Genomic DNA, 24189 nt, shown 5'->3' with positions numbered 1-24189 from the left:
AACATATTCATCTGATCCCATCATGGGAACAACCACATCACAACTGCTTAAACCACACAGAATTGTGGTCCAGCCAAGTTGACACACAGCTCCAGCTATCACAGTCCACCCCTTGTCAATTTGGCAGTTGTATACATCTTCTTAACCATATATAATCTCTAAATAAGGAAAATTATAGTCATATTTGTACCTAACATGATACGCTAACACACATACAACAGAAATGCATTAACCTTGTTTACATTTTACAGTTCATAACAAAAGGAAACAAAAATATTTGATGCACACATACAATGAGGAAATATAACAATCACAGTCCTCGTTTCTGCAGTTGGTCACGTGGTTGGTAGCTGATATTCAGAACTACCTTCTTCCACCACCCATTCTGTATTTCCCTTGCCCTCAGTTGGTCGTGGTTCTTTGCCTGGTGGGGTGACCCAAATCTTCATTCCTGAAGGGTCTGGGCCATTAGCAGTCATATCAGAATTGCATTGCTATAATTTTCCATTGACTTTAATCACAGGGTATGGTAGTACTAAGAGATGTCCTAAAGAATCTCCTGTATTCCACACATATTTTTCTTTACCTCCATTATGTAAAGTCAATCCAATTTCCTTTTGGTAATCAGGGTCTATCACACCAGATAGTAAAGTAATGCCCTTCTTTGTCTGTTGATCCAGAGGCATGAGGAAGCCAAAATGGCTGAGTAGCATTCTTAATTGCCAGTTCAATAAAATCAGTATTGCTTCTCCAGATGGGAGTGTTCCTCCCTTTGGGACTAAGATCTCCAGACCCACAGAGCGTAGGGTAGCAGGGACAGGAAGCAAAAATTTTTTGAGTGGGTCACTAGGGGTAACAGTAAGTGGTACCACTCCTGTTTCCACCCCTTGGTTCCTGGACCGTGAATCCTGGCTATTGGAGAAGCAGAACCATATATTAGACACTGGTTTAGAGCATATACAGCATCCTGGAGAACACTGCCCCAACCCTTCAAGGTATTGCCACCTAGCTGGTGCCATAATTGTGTCTTCAGGAAGCCATTCCATCGTTCTATCAAGCCAGCTGCTTCAGGATGATGGGGAACATGGTAAGACCAGTGAATTCCATGAACATAAGCCCACTGCTTCACTTCATTTGCTGTGAAGTGAGTCCCTTGATCCGAAGCAATGCTGTGTGGGATACCATGACTGTGGATAAGGCATTCTGTAAGTCCACAGAGGGTAGTAGCACTGTGTGCAGGGAAGGCAAATCTACATCCAGAATAAGCATCTATTCCAGTAAGAACAAAATGCTGTCCTTTCCACAATGGAAGTGGTCCAATGTAATCAACCTGCCACCAGGTTGCTGGATGATCACCCTGAGGAATGGTTCCATATCGCAGACTCAGTGTTGGTCTCTGCTGCTGGCAGATTGGGCACTCAGCCGTAGTGGTAGCCAAATCAGCCTTGGTAAGCGGGAGCCTATGTTGCTGTGCCCATGCATAACCTCCATCCCTGCCACCATGGCCACTTTGTTCGTGACCCAATGAGCAATGACAGGAGTAGCTGGGGGAAAAGGATGGCTGGTTTCCACTGAACGTGTCATCCTATCCACCTGATTGTTAAACTCCTCCTCTGCCGAAATCACCTTTTGGTGGGCATTCACATGAGATATAAATATCTTGACTTCTTTGGCCCATTCAGAGAGATCTATCCACATACCTCTTCTCCATATCCTTATCACCAATCTTCCAATCATACTCCTTCCAAGTCCCAGACCATCCAGCTAAGCCATTAGCCACAGCCCATGAATCCATATATAATCGCACATCTGGCCATTTCTTATTCCATGCAAAGTGAACAGCCATATGCATGGCTCGAAGTTCTGCCCACTGTCCTTCAAGGAAGTCCCAGAAAGGGGCTGTAGTACTACTGCTGTCCACTTTCGAGTGGTGCCTGCATATTGCGTAGAACCATCTGTAAACCAGGTACGAGTTTTCTCTTCCTCAGTCAACTGATCATAAGGAACTTCCCATGAGGCCACAGGTGCAGACTGGGAGAGGCAAGGTAATGTTACTGGAGTGGAGACCATAGGCATTTGGGTTACTTCCTCATGCAACTTACTTGTGCCTTCAGGTCCTGCTCAAGCCCGATTTCTGATATACCACTTCCATTTAAAGATGGAGTGCAGCTGTCGATGTCCAACTTTATGACTCTGTGGGTCAGACAACACCAGTTCATGATGGGAAGCTCAGGCATCATGGTCACTTGGTGGCCCATGGTTAGGTGTTCAGTCTCTACTAAAACCCAGTAACAAGCCAAAAACTGTTTCTCAAATGGAGAGTAGTTATCTGCAGAGGATGGCAGGGCTTTCCTCCAAAATCCCAAGGGTCTACATTGCGATTCACCAATAAGGGACCTGCCAAAGACTCCAAACAGCATCTCTATCTACTACAGACACTTCAAGCACCATTGGGTCAGCCGGATCATATGGCCCAAGTGGCAGAGCAGCCTGCACGGCATCCTGAACCTGTTGCAGAGCCTTCTGCTGTTCTGGGCCCCAAACAAAAGTAGCAGCTTTCTGAGTCACTTGATCAATAGGCCGCAGCAACACACCCAAATGAGGCATATGTTGCCTCCAAAATCCAAAGAGGCTCACCAGACATTGTGCCTCCTTTTTAATTGTGGGGGATGCCAGATACAATAACTTACCCTTCACTTTAGTAGGAGTATCTCGACATGCCCCACACCATTGGACCCCTAGAAATTTCACTGAGGTGGAAGGTGCCTGAACTTTTGTTGGGTTAATTTCCCAACCTCTAGAATGCATATGTCTCACCAGTAAGTCTAGAGTCATAGATACTTCATCTTGACTAGGTCCAGTCAGCATAATGTCATCGATATAATGGACCAATGTGATGTCTTATGGAAGGGAAAGGCAATCAAGATCCCTATGGATTAAATTATGACATTGTGCCAAGGAGTGGATATACCTCTGAGGAAGAACTGTGAAAGTATACCGTTGGCTTTGCCAGCTGAAGGCAAACTGCTTCTGATGGTCCTTTGAAATTGGTATTGAGAAAAAGGCATTGGCCAGATCAATAGCTGCATACCAAGTACCAGGAGATGTACTAATTTGCTCAAGCAATGAAACCACATCAGGATCAGCAGCTGCAATTGGAGTCACCACTGGATTAATTTTATGATAATCTACCATCATTCTCCAAGATCCATCTGTTTTTTGCACAGGTGAATAAAATGGGGATGTGGTGGGAATCACCGCCCCTGCATCCTTCAAGTCCTTGATGGTGGCAGTAATCTATGCAACCACTCCAGGGATGTAGTATTGTTTTTGGTTTACTATCTTTGTAGGTAAAGGTCAGCATTTTGCCCACTGCTCAAAATACTTCCCTCCATTTCAGACCCCTGTCTGTTCTAAGCCCACTAGTCTCAAGAAGGAGGTAAGCTTCCCTTCGGGCTTCAAACAGGCCTTCTCCCAGGCAATGGAAAAAGCTGGAAGCAAGCCCAAGAGTTACAGGCAGTCTTTTCCACGGGAAGACTTCAAAAGTAACTAGTCTTACCAATTTGCTCTGTCAAAATTCACCCAAATCATAATTAAAAAAAAAAGTGACTAGTCCTCCCGAGCTGGTGCTACAAAAAGCAAAAGGTCAACCAGCAGCCCCTCTAGCAGACATTGGTAGGTGGCTCTCCTGTTAGAACTCTGTCCAGACCTTCCTGCCTGGTATAGACTGCTGCACTATCCTCACCAGGGACAGGTACATAATGGCTGACCATTTGACCAGGTGCTCAGCCTCATCAGTTCCAAATAAAGAGATCACCAAAACTCCAAGTTATTTCTGTTTTGGGAAATGTTATACTTTCAGGGAACTGCTGACTTCCCCACTAGTGGCTGAGCCAGAAACTGGGCAAGCTCCCGAGTTGGAGGAATGCTGAGACCAAAGCCCAGTGGCCCGGAGCCTGGGCCTGGAGTGACTAAAAGGAGAAATCTCAGGACAGACCCAGCAGGGGAGAACAGGAAGAGAGGAAAGAGTCTCTGTTTACTTCAACTCAGCATCAAAAGAGGCCACAACAAAAAAAAAAAACAAAAAAGACCACAACTCAAGAACCCAGATGCAATTGAGAAACTAAAGAAATGGCTCAGAAAGAGCAGGCAAACAAGATGGGGGGAGGGGCTGTAAAAAGGAGTTTCATCTTCTATATTCAAATAATTAATAACTCAACTACTACATCCTATGACAAGCTTCCCTCTGGGCTAAGGGATCTCACTCCACAAAGAGGTCCCCCACCAGTGGGGCAGCCATGAATTCCCCTCTCTCACTGGCTTCCTCAGATACCCTGTTCTCATACAAAATGAAGGAGAAAGATGATTGAGGACTTAGAAGACAGCCTGAGGTCCCAAGAGATAAGAAGGGAGTGTTCCCAGAACTGTGTTCCCGCTTGCTATACTGCATTTCCAACAGACTCCGCAGAAGACAATGAGTTGCTCCCCTCCAGTGGCGAGAGTAGAACGACTGTGCATTTAACATTGTTTAGTCAATTTAAAACAAAACATTTTTGCTGGCAACAACTATGCAGCCAGCCAGACATGCTGAGTCTGTTCTCAGCGAGTCCTGGTTCTCTGCCTCTTGATGCAATTGCCTTTCCTGTCACTCTGTGACCATGTGAAGTGTGGGTTTTCAGCTCTGACATGACTAACAAGGGGCTTGAGGCTGGGAACTTGGCTCACAACCAGCTGAGGTGGCAGGCACCATGGGGCCCAGGACAGGAGTGGGCTGGCCCCTCCAGATAACACAGAAGCAGCAACGCCTCACAGCAGTTTAAAGGGAGCCCATTCCTGCCACACAGGCAGTGGCAGTTCAGTGTTCGAATTCCCTCCTCCCGGTGGGGGACCTGGGTTCGATTCCCAACCAATGTACCTCAAGGACAGCCACCACCCATCTGTGGGTGAAGGCTAACATGATGCTATGACACTGAACAGGCAGACCAAACGGACTATGAAGGCTGCTTCTGAGAATCAGCCAGTGAAAACCTGATGGCTCACAATGGTGCCGTCGGCAAGTGGCCACCGCACAGGACAGGGCAGCACTGAGTCCCACTGCGCGTGGGGTCCCCAGGACCAGCCACAAACATTTTCGAGCTGCCACAGCCACTCTGAAGTAGCAGTGACTCCTAAAACAGTGGCACTAAGTCCCATTCTGCATGTGCACGCCCCTGGGCAGGAAGTTCCGGCAGGGCATCCAAAATTCAGGACAGACAGACCTTGTTTCAAAGTCTAAAATATACTCTGGCTCCCTGATTTGGTTAGCTATCCAGGGAAGACACCTCGCCCCTCCTGACAAGCCCTGGACTCACCTTGGGCATGCAGCGCCCGATGGAGCAGGGGCAGAAGCCCGGCCTGCCAGAAGGAGTAGCAGCCGTCCACCAGCTTGTTGCAGCGGCCCTGAAAGCCACCTTCAAATCGCATCTGCCGGCTCGTCACCCACTGCTGAGAATGAGACACAGACAGCACAGGTTGTGGGTGGAAGGGGACACAAAGGCAGCAAGACAACACGGCCAGAGGTCAATCTGTGCGTGGGAAGGAGGAGTCCCATCTCCTGGCATGCTGGCACTGGGGTTTGGGTACTTTTTCTTACCTTCCTTTCCCTCACTGCTACAGCAGGGGACATCTGAGCGGACCCTTTTGAGGCAACCAGCAATGGTCCTGGCTCAGCTCTCCTGTTGTAGCTCTCTCCAGCTCCTCCTGGCAGTTGTAGAATGACTGTGCTCTCTTCCTGCACAGGACAGGTCTGTCTCTAATAGACAACTACCCACTTTTTCCCAAGTTCCAAAATGGTGCTGATACCCATGGAATAAACAGGGCAAGTCAGCTTATAAGGACACCTGCAAAAGTCTCTTAATAAGCAGCAAGCCTTCACTAGAAGATTTAAAGGCAAACTACCAGTGCCTCGTTTCTAATCACTTTCTCTGCACAGGGAATTTTATTAAAAGGAGAAGGATGGAATCATGTGCTACATCTCATCAGATGATCTCAAACTGTTTCTGTGCTTTTAATTGGCACCCAAGGTCTCTAAGCAGGCCCCTAGCAGGCCTGGATACAGAAGCCATCAGTCGTGATAACCAAATGATGACTCTGTCCCACCTAGCTGCTCTGTTTCTCCATGAGAAGCTGACTGGTTGATGTAAGAAAATCTTTGACTTTGAAGCTACACAATGGCTCTTGGTGTCACCCAGTGGTCACACATGATACCACCATTCCTCACTTAACTCCATGTTTTCCAAACACACTATACTACTACGATCAAGATAGTCATGGGTTTGGCCTCTAGGAAGAAGAACCAATTGGCTGAGCAGATATTGACATTTCCATTTCCCTCCCATCCGCTCCAAGGAAGTCCTAACCACCAGCCTGTGACTTATAGAACTGCCTACCTGAACTGAAAGGGTACAGAATAGGGTATTTCCCCTGTACCTAGGTGCTTCCTGGATCAAATTCCTCAAAGCAGGCACTAGACATACCTCTATGGAAGGGAGGTTCAGCCCTCCCTTAAATTAACAGTTGGAGAGTTTAGATTATATCTCTGTTCGAGGCAAAAGTTTTCAGTTTTCTGACATCCATTTTGGTCACTTCTTCCTTTCCTGTCTTTTTACTGACCTTTTGCTTTCTTCATGTATGATGTCCTTGATGTCATCCCACAACTCTTGGGTCACTGGTGTTCAATGACTCAAATCTCTTCTTCAGATAGTCTCCAAATCCAGATGGCAGGTAATCAAGGTCATATTTTGGCTCTTGTGGACTTCTTTTAATTTTCTTCAGCTTCCACTTAAACCTGCATATAAGTAGTTGATGGTTTGTTCCACAGTCAGCTCTTGTGTTCTGATTGATGATACTGAACTTCTCCATCATCTCTTATCACAGATGCAGCCAATTTGATTCCTGTGTATTCCATCTAGCAAGGTCCATGTGTACAATCACCGTTTAAGTTGATGAAGAAAGGTATTTGCAACAAGTAAGTTGTTGTCTTGCAAAATTCTATCATGCAATCTCCAATGTCATTTCTAATACCAAGGCCATATTTTCCAACTACCCATGCTTCTCTTAAGGAGTTATAGTGGTGAAGTGCCTAAGGCATTTGACTGCTAACCAGAAGGTTGGTGGTTCAAACCTACCAGCCACTCCTTGGAAGGAAGATGGGCAATCTACTTCCATAAAGATTTACTGCCTTGGAATCCCAATGCGGGTTGCTATGAGTCACAATCAACTCTATGGCAGTGAGTTTTTGGATATGCTCCTTTTTGTTTCCAACTTTTGCATTCCAATCACCAGTAATTATCAATGCATCTTGACTGCATGTCTGGTCAATTTCAGAATGCACAAGTTGGTAAAAAATCTTCAGTATCTTCATCTTTGGCTTTAGTGGTTAGTGCGTAAATTTGAGTAAATAGTATTAAATGGTCTTCCTTGTAGGCATATGGGTATTATCCTATCACTGACAGCACTATACTTTAGGATAAATCTAGAAATGTTCTTTTTGATGATGAAGGCAATGTCATTCCTCTTCAATTTGCCATTTCCAGCATAGTAGACCATATAACTGTCCTATTGAAAATGGCAATACCAGTCTGTTTTAGCTCATAAATGCCCAGGATATCAATCTTTATGTGTTCCATTTCATTTTTTGCAATTTCCAATTTTTCCTAGATTCATACTTTGTATTCCACGTTCTGATCATTAATGGATGTTTGCAGTTGTTTCTTCTCATCTTGAGTCATGCCCCAGCAACAAATGAAGGTCCCAAAAGCTTTATTCTACCCATATCATCAAGGTCAACTCTACTTTGAGGAGACAGCTATTCCCCAGTTGTATTCTTAGTGCCTTCCAACCTGAGAGGCTCATTTTCTAGCACCATATCAGACAATGTTCCATGCTCTTCATAAGGTTTTCAGTGGCCAGTTTTTTCAGAAGTAGGTCGTCATATCCTTCTTCTTAGTCTGTCTTAGTCAGGAAGTTCCACTGAAATCTGTCCACCACGGATGACCCTGATGATATTTGAAATACTGACTACACTAGCTTGCAGTGTCATACCACCACCCAAGCCACCACAGTACGACAAAATAACAGTACGACAAAAATAACAACACAGACGCCTCCACTGACAGATGGAAGTGGCTGCACATGAGGTGCATTAGCCCGGGTCTTCCACATGGAAGGCAAAAATCCTACCACTGAACCACCACTACCCTCTCTGTAATTCATAGGGCTAACAAATGATGCAGGGATAATATATTCCTTATTTATGTTTCATCCTTTGTCAGATGATCAGATTTTAAAAGGCTTGATAACTTTGACTGCTAACCAGAAGGTTGGTGGCTCAAATCCACCAGCTATTCCTTGGAAGGAAGACTGGGCAATCCACTTCCATAAAGATTTACCACCTTGGAAACCCAAACGGGGTCACTAAGAGTCAAATTCAACTCAATGGCAGTGAGTTTTAACTTTCAGTCCAGTGCAGAAAGCTAACTGCTTGGGCTTGAACCTTCAAAGGAGATGAGCAAGCTATGGTACATTTCCCAAAGATGAGGACGAATACTTCTGGAAATGTCTCTATAGCATATGACAGAAACTCTCACGGATGCTCATAATGGATTCCATGACAGGGCCCTGACATGTGAACTTGAGGAGCTAAATGTTAGATGCAGCAAAGTCTAGCTGGTTTTCTTTGAGGTCATGGTTGGGGTGTGCCTGTTGTTGTTTTGTGCCGTCGAGTCGGCCCTGACTCATAGCGACCCCTCCTTGGGTTTCTGAGGTGGTATCACTATGGAAGTAGATTGCCCAACCTTCCTTCCAAGGAGTGGCTGGTGGGTTTGAACTGCTAGCCTTCTGGTTAGCAGTCAAGTGCCTTAGGCAGTATGCTACCAGAGCTCCCCAGAATACACAAGGAGAAATAACTTCTTTTCGTTGGTAGGTGTGCAGTACCTGTGTGCTTGTGCACTAGGCCACCAATGATAACTAATTCTGGTGACTTCATGAATCTGACTACTTTCTGAGTTCCTTCTGAATGCTGCTAGAGCTTGAAGCCCAGACATAAATGGCATGGGCTACCTCAACACAATTACCTGGCTTTATACAGCAGGTAATAAAAGCTTGCCTTCAAAATGCTTCAAAGCTGTTCTTACAACCTTTTCTCCTAGGAGATTCTTCCTAAGACACAAGATAATCTCTAGTTCTATAAGACAGGCTAAGGATAACACCCTTATTAGAGTGTTACTCTAAGTACTTAGAGGAATGCTCATGACAGATGTGTGAGTAACTCAAGAAGACTCTGGAACTGGCTTAACACACTACCTCGAGAGTTCTGAGCAAGAAGAAAGAAAGGCAGAAGGGAGACAAGACTGAGAGCAGATGTTCACCCAACTCCACTTTCTCAGAACAGTGCTGAGAGCTCCAAAAATTACACTTAAAGCTTCATTCCAGGTCTGCTAGTCCTTCCCACAGCCAAATCTTCCCCAGAGCCTGTGGGTCTCAGTACAGTGAGTCACCAACAGAGGAATACTGCCTGACAGACACTTACTAACAAGCTCTTCAGGTTTAAGGAACGTTCCTTCTTGAGGATTACCAGTGCAGCTAGGCCACAGAAAGTATAGCCACCATGGGCTTCCATCCCTGGCACTCCGCCAATTCCACCTTCCCAATTCTGACACCTATGAGAAGGATGAAAAAGATTGAGAAGTCAGTCTCAACTCATCAGCAGTGGGGCTGAGTGGACGCGCACGAGTACAGGATCACCTTTGGTACCAAAGACTGAGTTCACTCAGGTGGGAGTTTAAGCAGTCATACTCTGAAAGATGCTAATTAACTTTCAGAGTTGTTTTATTCCCCTCATCAGAAACCCAGAAACTTAGGAAGTCTATGTAAGAAACAGCTCCTCAAATTACTCTTTGGAAAAAAAGTTATAAAACTATACATATGGAATGATAACCACAAGTATAAAAATACATATTAAAAAATAATTACTAATTCTGGTTATCTCTGCATGTAGGTCTATTTGTGATATTTTTCCTTTTTTATTTTTCTCTATTTTCAGAAAGTTCTATAATGTTCTTTGCCATATGAACAGAAGAATCAGATGGTACCCAGCTACTATTACTGAAAATTTTGATTAAAGGAGAAAAATCCTGATCCAAAGAGGGAAAATGCAGAACAGAATTTCAAATTCTCATGGACTCTAGACTTTCTGGAGATTGGAATGAACCTTGAAACGGAGATAAACTTTAAATCTTAAACCAAAAAATACCACCTGAACACTTCTTAAAACCAAACACTAGTTTAACTTAACTAGTAAGAATGGTCTGCCATGCTCTTTTAAGAACTATCTACACAGAATCAAATTGATATCGGCAACTTGGGAGATGAGGTTGAAACTTTAGGGGGCAATGAACTTATGTTAATGAAGGAAGAACAACTCAGGAAAGAAGGGTGAGAACAGCTGCACAGCCTGAAGACTGTTCAGTGCCACTCACTCACTGGAGACTGTGAACTGGTATATGGCTCAAAAACAAATAAAATTCAAGGAAAAATAAAAGTTCTATAATAAACATACAAATCTTTATAACTATTCAAGCCTCAAAAATATACTTTATCTTTAAAAATTAAAATATATATATTCAAATTACTTATTTTTTATTATTACTGTTATTATCATTTGGGGTTAAGCTATATATTAAGAGTGTGTTTCTAGTCATAAAGATATGTATAATCTTTGACCCAGCAATATATCATTTCTAGGAATGAATCTTACAAAATTAGTAAGAATATGCCCAAAGATCAGACTATAGAAATGTTTACCATATTCCCATTTATAACACTGAAATAGCAGAAACAAGTTAGAACCTCAGCAACAGGGGACTGGTCACATAAATTAATCTATACAAATTACATTCTGTATACTATACAGAATACCACACAGCCATTTAAAACAGTACTATGGAAGTACAGTGCCCTTCTAAAACATCACTGGAAAAAATGTTCCAAATATATTATAGAAAAGAAGCTATAAAGTGGAAATGTACTTTATGATTTCATTTCTAGGATTCTGGAAAGATAATACACCAAAACATGGTTGTTTCCTGGTGGTAGGATTACAAGGATTTAGATTTTCTTCCTTTTGCTTGTCTGTAATAATCATGTTTTATCTGTGAAGTAATAAAATTTCAGTATATTTTCATGTAACAACGTAGAACTTTCCTTGCAACAATCTCTAAGCATGGAGTCCCACTCCCTATAATGCCAGAAGGACAAGTATGCAGGAGAATGAGCATTTATTTAATCCAAGAGTTGGCGTAACTTCTAGGTGGGAGAGAAGAGGAGTAGCAATAGTGTGCTGTCTTACCGGCACGTCTCTCAAGAGGCTTGGCACGTGGGAACTCATAGGTCTTTTTTGGAGGGGTCCCGGGCCCAGAGGGATCACCAGTACGGAGTCAAAAAGGAGCTAACATTCTCTGTACAGGTTCCTCAGCAGCTCCTCTTCCCCCACCTCAACATACTCACGAAGGTCCCTTTCCAATGCAAGATTATGGCACGTGGCTACTTGGAGTAACAGAATAGCTCAAGTTTGAAAGGCCTGATGAGTAGAGAATATGCACGGGCTCTCGTAAAATTTTTATTATTATTATTATTTTTTTAAAGGTGACACCCATTTTTAAAAATTCCAGCACTATAAAAAAAATACATACAATGGAAAGTTAAGTCTCCTGCCTCCCCTGGCCTCCTGGTCCCCTGAGCAGCAGCAGCCACTGTCAGTTTCTGTGTCTCAGTCTCTGTCTTTCTCTACACACATAAACACACACACACACACACACACACACGATATACATGGATATGTGCCACTTTCCCTCCCTTTGTTTTTTCATCCATGGGAGCATATGATACATGTTCTGCTTTTTTCATTTAGTAAGATTCTTTGGGAGTGTCTTCTAGCTAAACACAATGGATTGAACACAACCCCACCAAAACTAAACCCACTGCTGTTGAGTCGATTCCAACTCATAGCTTCCATATAGGACAGAGCAGAACTGCCCAGAAGGTTTCCAAGGCTGTCAATCTTTACGGAAGCAGACTGCTACATCTTTCTCCTACAGAGTGGTTGATGGGTTCCAATCTTTTGGTTAGCAGCCACTGCATCACCAGGGCTCCTTAAACGAATGCAAGAGCCTAATAAAATGAAAGTAAAGGAATGAAAAACAAAACAAACCCCACAGGGTAAAGAGAACAGGATAGGATATGAGCACAGAGATAAGAGAGGATACAATTTTGGAAGCTAGGAAAAAGGAGAGGGATGGAAAACTGACTCAGCAGGAGGAGGGAGCCTAAACCAGCTTAAGAGGAGGGTGGGAGTTGGGGAAAAGGGAGCACTAAAAGTGAGGGGCTTCCTTCAAAGAAAGGTTCAGAGATCAGAGACACAAGGCAGAGGCATGGGTCTGAAACAAGAAGACTGGCTGTAAATTTACACAAGCACCAGTAAGACCTCCAGGAGCCTGCCTCAAACCCAGCAGAAGATGGGAGCTTAGGAGGGCTTACTCAAGAGGACTTGAATTTGAGAATACCCAGCACAGCTGAGAGCAGAGCTGAGGCACCCAACAGAAAGACTAAGTGAGGGTCTACACCCTGAACACAAATACCCCTTATCCCTTTCCCTATTAGTATTTCACAAAGCAGGAATCTGAAGATTCTTTCTAGGCAAATTTATCAGCTTCTCAGCCCAAGAAAGAGCCCTGCACCCATGAGACTGTATGGTATGACTCTAGCACACCCTTGCACACACAGCTTCTTGTCAGCTTTAGTACTTCACTCTTAAATATGAATAGCCAGCCTTTGGACACCAGACATTTGAGCAAACTTTCTAATAGAGAGATGAAAGCAAACAAAAAGAAATCAGAGAAAATAATACAGGAAGCAGAGGAAAACTTTTCATTAAAGTTATTTATCTTTGTTGTTATGTGCCGTCAAGTTAGACCCGACTCATAGCGACCCCTCTTTGGGTTGCCGAGGCAGTATCACTATGTTAGTAGATTGTCCAACCTTCCTTCCAAGGAGGGGCTGGTGGGTTTGAACTGCCAGCCTTCTGGTTAGCAGTCAAGTGCCTTAGGCATTATGCTACCAGAGCTCCCAATACACATCTTTAGATAAAATATTGTTGTTGATGTTATGTGTCATCGAGTTGGACCCAACTCATAGCGACCCTTCCTTGGGTTTCTGAGTGCAGTGTAGTAAATTACTTAGTATGGCTTTTCTACCCATAAGTCATTGCAAACTCAGTGGTGGAATGAGCAACTGAGGAGCTCCTGATTGTAAATGTTATCCACCTGGGTTATTTCTGTTGGGTGTGGCACAACACAATGTTATGGGAGGCTCACTCTCAGGTGCTTAGAATTCTGTTATTATGATTGGTTGGTTTGGCCACTCTGCCAAGCTCAAAAGGAGGCCTCCTAGAGGCAGAACTCTCTCTGACTGCTGGTTGAGGAAGACGTGCTGCTGAAAGAGACACGTGCTCCTGAAAGAGACATGTGCTGCTGGGAAAGAGACGCAAGAGACACGCATTGCTGAGTAAGACACCAAGGGACATGCACTGCTGGGGGGAGACTGTGAGAGACTTGGCTGAGAGATGGCGGGCTAGGGAGAGAGTCTGAGTGTTTTTCCTGAACTCGAACTGTAGCCTGGTGATTCCGTAATAAACCCCGTAATCTGTGAGTTCTGTGTGGCTACTGCAGTGTATTATCGAACCCAGGAGAGAGGTGGTGGTGCTTTGGGAGGAACGGTTGGTGAAAGGGCTGGAGGGAGGCAGCATGTCTGGCCTTGCAGTAATAGGCCTTGGGCTATTGATGGTGATTCCGCCTTCCTCTCGTGGGGTTCTAGGAGGTCAGAATACATGGCCTCCTTGCTGTTTTTGCACCGAGGAAGTATCACTATGGAAGTAGATTGCCCCATCTTCCTTCTGAGGAGTGGCTGGTGGGTTTGAACCGCCAGCTTTCTGGTTAGCAGTCAAGTGCCTTAGGCACTATGCTACCAGGGCTCCCAGAGATAAAATATCACATGAAATAAAAATATTGCAAGGATGAAACAGTCCTGAAATGAGAACAAGAGACTACACACGAACGCAGCATTCAGGGGATAAAAATGAGCTCTGGAAAATTAAAAGGAGAACTGCAGAATGAAACTCTACAAAAGGAATGGAAAATAAAAAGTAAGAGAATCTCTGAGAAAGTACGAGAAAGAAAGATTAAGAGATGGAAAAGAGGCCAAAAAAATTAAAAAAAAATTAGAAGGCAGAAAGAAATGATCAATTAAATGGTATAATAAAGTTTCTTGAAACTAAAGTACACATGCTTCCAGATCAAAGGGGCCTGCTGGGTGCCCAGCACAAAGAATGAAAAAGATCCACATCAAAGTCCATCAAGGAGAAGTTTCCGGAATAGCAAGAATCAACATTTCAAAAGCTTCTAGAGAGAAGAATGGATGGGTAGGGATTAAAAAAAAGAAAATCAAAATCAAAATATATAAAAGGTTGGGAATCACCATAGAATTTGGAGGCAGTACAGCACAGAGGTTACCATAACAGCTCTGGTCCACTTAATTTCTTTGAATCTCAGCTTAACATTAAATTCAATACCTCATGAGCTGAAACACAGTGAAGTTAAATAACTTGTCCAATAAGTAGCAAAACTGGGATTCAAACCCATGCTGTTTGAATTTCACATCCAGTAAGTGCCTAACAAGTCAATCTTCCCACAAATAACAGCTATAAACTCTGAAACCTCCCCCCTCCCCCCAAAAAAAATTCCTGAGAATTCAGCGGACTGAAAAAAAGTAGACAGAGTTTGATAGAGATTTAAAACTTGGAGCAAACAGCAGGCAGTTAGTGCCTCCCCTCCACCGCCCTGGTTTGTTTTGCCCTCGTGTTTGCCCTGAGGCTGGTCACAGTGGTGGCAGCAGCAGTTCAGGGCTGTTCTGGTTCCCTAGTGCCCTCTGACACGAATATACCACCAATGGGATGGCCTTCACAAACAGGAGTTTATTCTTACAATTTGGAGGCTTTAAGTCCAAGTTCAAAGTGCCAGGCTCTAGGGACTGTGTGAAAGCCCCTCAACCTTGGGGTCCAGATCTGCCTCCTGCTCCCAGCCCACTGGAGCTAGAGGTGTTTCTTCACTCAGACAGCTGCTGAACTTTAACTACAAGGGTAAAGGGAGGACAGCAATCCCCTAATAGTAAGCCACTGTCTTCTGGCAAGAAGAACCAGGTTCCCCGAGAGTGAGGAGGAATTCCAGAAAGAGGAAAACCAGAGAAGAGAAACCCCAAGTTTTGTGTTTAAACTCAGTTCAATTCTCTGGCTGAGCCCAGAATCATGCATTCAGTGGGCAAACTGAAAGCAGAACTGACCCAAGATTTGAGTCACTGCTGACTGCAGGAGCGACAATTTGCAGTATGAACCTAAACAAGTGATTACCTCCTAAAACAAAAGCATCAACACTCTTTGGAGCAATGGAACAGAATCCAGTCTCTACAACATGACATCACAATGTCCAGGATATAATCTAATATTACTTGACATATGAAAAGTCAGGAAAATGGGAGCCAGTCTCAAAGGGAAAGATAAAGAACACATCAACTTCAAGATACCCAGTTGTTGGATTATCAAACAAGGATTCTGATGCATCTACTTATTTACCTCAGTGAGGTGAAGAAAAATATACTTATAATGAATAAAAAGATGGGAAATTTCTGCTGAAAAACAGAAAATACACATTAAGAACCAAATGCAGGCAATCCAACTTGAAAACCTATACTCTCAACCCCTAAACTTAAGCTACCTTACCAATAAGCATTACATCGTAAGTGCTCAATAAATGTTGGCCATTATTATCAACCTTATTAACAAGGACACTGAAAGTTAGAAGATAATGGAGCAGCCCTTGCGAAATTCTGAAGAAAGAGAGTTTATACAATTTCTAACTTAGAAATCTCCAACCAAACAAACTACCAATCAGGTGTGAGAGTAGAATGAAGATGTATGGGAAATCTTGAAAATGAGTCTACCAGGTGCCTTTTTCTGGCATCTGCTGGAGTACGTGCTTCATTAAAACGAGTAAGTAAGCCAAGAAAAAGGAAGATAGAAGCTGCAACGAAGACGAAAGGGAAGCAAATTTCATGCTGAAAGGAAGCTCCTGGAGGCGTGCTGAGCAGCAAGCTGAGAGCAATCTGTCCCGACCAATGCAGGAAGATGGAGGGCTCAAAACATACGCGCACACTCACAGGAGGACTGACAGACTGCCTAAAGTGTTTGTATTGCGAGTAACTTGATAGCTCTGGCAGAGAACTTGGAAATGAATTCACAGAACATACATTTTTCTCTTTAAAAAGAGGCAATGATCAACTCTAGGAAAATAAAAGTTACACAAAAAAGTGAATGTGATCATAGCATATTAGCTGGTTTGGCTGTAAACAATATATAAATCATAATAAGTTACTATTTTGATAATAATTAAAATGTAAAAAAATAAAAAATAATAGTTTGGACATCATTCTATAATTGTTGTTGTTGTTATGTGCCGTTGAGTCAGCCCCAACTCATAGCGACCCCTCCTTGGGTTTCTGAGGCAGTATCACTACGGAAGTAGGATTGCCCAACCTTCCTTCCGAGGAGTGGCTGGTGGGTTTGAACCGCCAGCCTTCTGGTTAGCAGTCAAGTGCCTTAGCCACTATGCTACATATATATATATATATATACACATAGATCTATTACAGCTTTACTTTTTTAAATTATGAAGTATTTGAAATATCCAGGAAAGTATAACAAATAATATATAGGACATACATGTACCTAACATCTGGCTTTGATTTAGTCCTATACACTTCAGGTCTTTTTCTTTTTTTTTTAAAGAAATAAACAATTGGAGCCTCCTGTGTACCCCTACACTGATCAATCTCATTTCCTTGGCTTCTACCCCAGAAGTAAACACTATCCTGAATTTATCATTCCCCTACATATTTTATATTATTACTGCTTGTAATTCTTCTCATAAACAACATAGATTTGTTTTGCATGCTTTTAAACTTTAATTACATATATTGATCTGCATGTTTTCTTTACTATCCTTTTTTATTCAGCATTACATTTTTTAAATCTATCAATTGGCACAAGTAGCTCTAGTTCATCCATTTTGACTTCTGATCTGACTATATGACAATGGACTTATCCAATCTTGTGCTTACGGACATTTAAACCATTTACAGCATTTTGCTATTATAAATGATTTCTAGACTTGTCTCCTTCATGCCTGCATGCAAGAGTTTCTGTAGGAGTGGAATGAACGGGTCACACACAAAAGCAACTTTGAGACACTGCCAAACTGCTCTCCAAACTGGCTGAATCAATTTAGACTTTCATCGGCCCTGCTTACCAAACTTTTTGATCTTTGCCAATCAAAAAATTATATGACATTACAGAAAGTTTTGAGAAAAAAAAATGAAAGTTTTATTAAAATGTACAATCCTAGAAGCCTAATAATACATCTCTTGTAACTTTATATTCCCTTCCAGTGCTTTTTCATTTTATTTTTCAGAAGTAAATGCTTGACCACCTCCAGTCTAAGAGGCCAGGAAACATCCCAGCTTCTCTCACCTTGCTATCCATTCAGCAGTGCCCTCAAAGAGGTCTGGAGTGATGATATTGGTCAGAGAGGCTACGGAAGCAGCACAGTAGGCACTCCTGGCAAGACAGAAACAGAAGGGGAAAAAGTGTTAAGCTTGACGGGAGAACCTGAAAGAGGCTCACTGAACTTCTTGGGTGGGTTGCTCTCTTTGCCTCATAAGCTATAATCACCTCCTGTCCTTACTCTTGGCACACGGTCAGTCATTCTGGGTCTCCAACTGAGAGGTTTGACATTCTGTTTGGATAGAGTTGCTCACAGCATGGCTTCAGTGAAAGAACATGACATTCTATTCTCCCTACCTCCACATGGTCACATCTACATCAGAGGAAATAACAGCCGTATCAATTCATGTCTAAAGGGAATTTAGCTCGTCTTTCAAAGACCAATCATGGTTCCCATGATTTCATGGTGTCATTCAGGTATTTCTGATATGTTCATTCATTCAGATGTTAATATTGTTTTAGATCCAGGATTTCAGTCTGCATGCACACACTGAAAGTATTAACTATATATATTTTTTTCTTTAACAGATAAATGCCAAAGTAGGCCACCAGACCCCAATGGCTGCTTACATTAAACAAGAGGGACAGAATAGATGAGCCCACTCAGATTCATTTCTTAAATCTCTAGAGGGAGAGAAGAGCTTGGATTTCAAGTACCCCATCACCTCCACGTCTACACACTTTTAGAGGAAAATGAAAGAGCATGTCTATTATTTGCTTTTAAATGTTATCTAATTTGATTTGGAATAATTCTTGCCATTCCATCCTCCCAGCCCTAATTCTTCTCAGGATATGTTTTATTTTGGCTTTCCCTTCTATCATGGAACAAACACATCCACAGACTGCTTTTTCCTGCCCTCTACAGTTTTTTTCAGATGAGCTCTGGTGGCATAGTGGGTAAGGTATTTATTTGGCTGCTAACCAGAAGGAAAGTGCTTGAAACCCACCAGCTGCTCCATGGGAAGAAGATGAGGCAGTCTACTTCCGTAAAGCTTTGTACCTCGGAAACTCAGTGGGGTCACTATGCGTCAGAATCGACTTGATGGAAATAGGTTTTTGGGTTTTTTTAATGGTCTTTTCAAATATCCAGCATCTCAACTTTATTTTATGTTGACATCAAAATCTGTTTGTTCTAATTCTGCTCACAAATACTTTTTCTAAGGTCCCTTAAGAAACATAAAACGGAGGAAAAAGAAAGGTCTAGTTTCCATTTTACTCAGTACAGACGTAATACTAGGGTAAACTTCCTGAGGCATGCCAAAGACATCTCTGTGGAAGCTGCAGGCATTGCTATCCAACCAACATTTTTATCAGCCCTGCATATGCTGCCCAAAATCACAGCAGAGGTTTAGTTACACCAGCAGGTACTCGGTGCAACTGAGAGTCATACTTGCCAACGCCAAATGTTATCATTTACCATAAGCTCACTTAGGAGGTCTGATCTAATTTCCTTCAAGTTTTGAGCCTCTCAAAGGTCCAAAAGCACTTGCCCCTGAATCCTCTGAGGTAGGGAGACAGCCAGTAATGTCATTTGCTTCTCACAGATGGAAGAACTGGGAAATGATGCCAGAGGCCACTACTTCTAAATCTCACATTAAGACAGGGAAGGAACAAAATAAGACTTTTTCACATAGCTTCTTCCTCACTTCTATCCAGTCACCAGAGTTCCCAAATTTGTCATCTCTCTCAGCCACTCCTCCAAAGGAAGGCTGGGCAATCTACTTCCATAGTGATACCGCCTTGGAAACCCAAGGAGGGGTCGCTAGGAGTTGGGTCCGACTCGACGGCAGTGAGTTTGATTATTATTTTTTTTTTTTTTCTCCATCCTTGGATCATCCAAATTCAAATCACTGTTATCTTCTGCCTGGATCAATCCCCTGTCCTGTCTCCCTCCCTCCAGCCCTAAAATCAGAGTACTTTTACTAAAACACAAGTCAGATCACGCCACTCCCTGCTTAAAACCCTTCAATGCCTTCCCACTGCCCTTAAAATAAATTCCAGACTCCTTAAGGAGAGTTCAGGGCCCTCGGCATTCTGTCCTTAGTTGGCCAGCTCCTTCAGCTTCAATCCTCACCACTACCCACCGTGCCCTCTGTTGTCCAGCCACATGAACTTCTCATTTCTTGAACACACCTATTCTCTGTCACCTAAACTTATGCAAAATGTTTGGTTCCACTCTCCTCACTACCCCTATGACATGCTCCAGACTGTTGTTAGGAGCTGTCGAGTTGGCTCTGACTCATAGTGACACTATGTGCAACAGAATGAGACACTGCCCAGCCCTGCACCAGCCTCACAGTCCTTGCCACACCTGAACCCATCGTTGCAGCCACTGTGTCACTCTATCTCACTGAGGGTCTTCCCCTTTTTCACTGACCCTGCACCTTACCATGCATGATTTCCTTCTCTGTTCCGCGTTGTTGTTGCTGTTGTTTTGTGCCGTCGAGTCGGACCCGACTTATAGAGACCCCTCCTTGGGTTTCCGAGGCAGTATCACTACGGAAGTAGATTGCCCCATCTTCCTTCCAAGGAGTGGCTGATGGGTTTGAACCACCAGCCTTCTGGTTAGCAGTCAAGTGCCTTAGCTGTTCCAGATTAAATAACCTAAGTTAGGGGTCAAGAATAAATATTCCTTTTTCAAAATCTGAGAAAATAGTGTGCTTGGTTTAAGTTCACTGTGATTTTGTGGTTTATTTTAAGCACACTGTTTGTTGGAGTCATAATAAGGAGCTCTGGTGATACAGTAGTTAAGGCATTGGGCTGCTAACCAAAAGGCTGGTGGTTCAAACTCACCAGCTGCTCCATAGGAGAAAGACAAGGCAATCTACTTCTGTAAAGATTTATAGCCTTGGCAACCCTACAGGCAAGTTCTCTGTCCTCTAGGGTCTCTGAGTCATAATGGACTCAATGGCAGTAGGTATGGTTTTGGTTTGGGAGCTGTAAACTGTTGAATAAGCTTATCCCAGAAACTATTAGGAGCTGTGGTAGAACCTGAAAGACCATCAAGAGACCACCTTTACTAACCCAGAATGAGGGCAAGGTAGAGTCCAGATGCCAAATTATTCTCAGTCATTGCTGCCCCACTCTGGGTCAGATCCTACAAGCCCTCCTGAGTACTGGTAGATGCTTCCAAGCCAAGGGTAATTAAGTGAAAAACGAGGGAAATGCGTACAAAAAACTGGATGTGATAGGTTTTCCATCATTCACATCTTTAATTCTTCATGTAAGTGAAAATTATGGGCTAGAATGTCAGAGTATTTATTATTAGCAGAAGACTTTAGATGGAGGGATATAGCTACTGTGCTCTTCATTTGGACAAATCTATTTTATTGGCATCTAAAACTAAGCCAAACTCAGTGCCATCGAGTCGAGTCTGATTCATAGTGACCTCCACTGGGTTTCTGAGGCAGTAAATCTTTAAAGAAGTAGATTGCCCCATCTTCCTTCTATACAGTGGCTGGTGGGTTTGAATCACCAAACTTCTGGTTAGCAGTCAAATGCCTTAGGCACTGTGCCACTAGAGCTCCTTAGCATTTGTCTAGCAGGTATGAATAAACACACACACACACACAAAAAAAAACTGGTGCTGGAATGAGTAAGTTAGCAAATAATCATATCTGAAAAAGGTATGCAGCAAAATTTCAAGAGGGTCATGCTAGTGTTTGCCTGCTTTTTAGAAAACTAAGTTTCAACATGTGAGTATTTGACTGGCATATCTACAGACAGAATAGGAATGAAAATGATGTCACTGTGGGGCCAAAAAATTTTATTTTTTCCTTTTTCCTTAAGAGGAGTCAACCTTACTTCAATAGTTCTATTGGCTTAGACTAAGTTTTTTATCTGAACAGACAGGTTACAGACAGAAGAAGAAAATCCTTCCTTCAGGCCTTTGCAGCCTCATTACCTACTTTCTCTGCAATCTGTTATTCATGTTTCACAACTTGTAGGTTTTGTTCTTTCCCTATACTTTCAAACCAGTGGTCTTCGTTTCACTTAAGCCAGGTTACATAGAATCAGCTTGCACAGAAGCAAACACAATTACAAACAGGCAAATGATGGCTTTGATTTAGAAACCTCACAAAAAATGTACTTCTCAGACCTAATGGTAAGGAAATGGTATGAAATCTCAGTGACCTGCCACCTTTGAGAAACGACTTATTCAGTGAATTCCCTATATGTTTCACAAGGACTCTCCTGTCAGGTGAGTGAGCAAGTTGCTACATACATCTTCTAACACTTCTTAAAACACTACTTGTGAGCCAACTGGTACCGATTTGTGTGCCAACTGGTACCGACGTGTTGATGCCACTTTATTGCACTGCTCTCTACTGGCCCATGAGGGTTTCTGCACCTCCCAAACTACTCTCACACCCCCTGGGAGGATCTCAAGTGTTAAAAATTCTCTTAAGTCCCTACTGGACTTTCTTTTCCTTTTCTAGTCCCTGGAGAAGGACATTATCCTCGGTAAAGTAGAGGGTCAGCAAAAAAGAGGAAGAGCTCAACAGATCGACACAGCGGATACAGCAATGGGCTCAAACACGGCAATAACTGTGAGGATGGTGCAGGACCAGGGGGTGTTTTATTCCAGTGGACAAAGGATCACGATGAGTTGGAACCAACTCGACAACACCTAACAACAGCACCAAATCCAGACAGATGAAAGATTAAATTGCACTGTGCAGACGTAACCAACATCACTGAATAATCTGTGCGCAAATTATCAAATGGGAATGTAATCTGTTATGTAAACTCTCAATGAAAACACAATAAAATAGTATTAAAAATCATACTATGTTATTATATATGTGCGGTGTAGTAAATTACTTAGTGTGGCTTTTCTACCCACAAGTCTGTAAACTCCAAGGTGGGATTTTCTATGGGCAACTGAGGAGCTCCTGATGGCTGAAGGTGTCCACCTGGAGTATTTCTGTTGGGGATGGCACAAAACAATGTTCTGGGAGGTGCCCACTCTCTCTCAGGTGCTTAGAGTTCTGATGCTATGATAGGCTAGTTTGACCACCCTGCCGGGCTCAAAAGGAGGCCTCCTAGAGGCAGAACTCTCTCTGACTGCTGGTTGAGAAAGACGTGCTGCTGAAAGAGACATGTGCTGCTGGAGGAGACACACACTGCTGGGAAAGAGACTCAAGAGACACACATTCTGAGAGAGACTTGGTTGAGAGATGGTGGGCTGGGAGAGAGACTGAGCGTTTTTCCTGAACTTGAATTGTAATCTGGTACTTCCCTAATAAACCTCATAATCTGTGAGTTCTGTGTGGCCACTGCAGTGAATTATCGAACCCAGGAGAGAGGTGGTGGGTGCTTTTTGGGAGGAAAGGTTAGAGCAAGGGCTGGAGGGGGGAGGCAGCATGTCTGGCCTGGCAGGAATAGGCCTTGGGTTACTGCTGGTAATCCTGTCTTCCTCTTGTGGGGTTAGAGGAGGTCAGAACTTGTGGCATCCTTGCCGTTTTTGCAATATGACATCGTTTTATAGCAAATGTATTTTTAATTTTTAAAACAAAAGCATTTATTTTTTTTAACTTTTTATCGTGTCTTGAGTGGAAGTATACAGAGCAAATCGGTTTTCATTCAATAATTCATTCACATTTCGATTCAGGACACTGACTGCACTCCCCACAGTGTAACAGCACTCTTCTCACTTCCTCCCTGTGTTTCTCATTTCCCTTTATCCTTCTTTCCCACCCCTTCCTGTCTTCTGAGCTTTAGCCCTCGGCAAACGCTGTCCTTCTGATCTCATATTATTGCTTGTTCTAAATTAAGTTTTACTTATATTTTGACATTTACATAAAAGAGGTCTGGTGATAATCGTTTTTAAAATGCACTGCTAGAAAAACAGCCATCCTGAGGCCATAGTATCACATTTGTCATGATTATGACACCATGTCATTATGAAGCTGTGTTATTCTGTGAGAACAAAGCATTAGCTTTTCCAAAGGTCTGATACTGACTCTTATTGTTCCTTAGGTTTGACGTCACTAATGGCAGGTAAACCCTAGAATGCATTGATCAGCAGCCTGAGAAAAACCTTACTCACCTCACATCCACCTCACCTCCAACATGCATGAGAAAAGAGCCATCAGGTTGCTTCAGAGAGTACAAATATTGAAGAAGCTTCTCTCTGAGAAACAAACGGGAAAAAGGTAGGAGAGGGCAATGGTCAGTGCAGGGTCAGTGGGCAAGAAACCCTTTTGGTTTGTAGCTGCTGGCTCGGGTTGTACCTGTTAATGACATCGTAGGCCTCTTCGGTACCGATGATGCACAGTGCATTGACTGCTGCATATGTGGGTGCAAGGTGTGGGTACTGACCAGGGCCCCCTCCAAAGCCACCTTCTGGGCTTTGACACAGCTCCAGGAACTGGCACACACTAGTTACACAGTTAAAGGGAAAAAACAAAGTTAGAGAGCACTACCTTCGCATTGTCAAATACTATATCCCATGCCTTTCCAATGATGCCCCCTCCCTCAAA

At 43.1% G+C, this 24189-nt stretch overlaps 1 protein-coding gene across 1 annotated transcript in view; it reads right to left on the bottom strand.

Moving 5' to 3' along the window:
* Positions 1-24189, bottom strand: part of LOC103198176 (protein farnesyltransferase subunit beta) — a 100244-nt gene that overhangs the window by 9252 nt on the left and 66803 nt on the right. The window contains exons 5-9 of the mRNA XM_007942289.2: positions 23941-24087; positions 23757-23840; positions 17672-17758; positions 9569-9698; positions 5352-5484 (exon numbers count right to left, since the gene is read on the bottom strand). Coding sequence (XP_007940480.1) covers positions 5352-5484; positions 9569-9698; positions 17672-17758; positions 23757-23840; positions 23941-24087 — 581 coding nt within the window. The remainder of the gene's footprint in view (positions 1-5351; positions 5485-9568; positions 9699-17671; positions 17759-23756; positions 23841-23940; positions 24088-24189) is intronic.

Source organism: Orycteropus afer, unplaced genomic scaffold (genome assembly GCF_000298275.1).
Source record: "Orycteropus afer afer isolate SDZICR_OR568_19922 unplaced genomic scaffold, OryAfe1.0 scaffold00088, whole genome shotgun sequence".
In the NCBI taxonomy this organism is placed as follows: Eukaryota; Metazoa; Chordata; class Mammalia; order Tubulidentata; family Orycteropodidae; genus Orycteropus; species Orycteropus afer.
The sequence above is the reverse complement of the archived record's forward strand: the minus strand, read 5'-3'. Positions and strand labels throughout refer to the sequence as shown.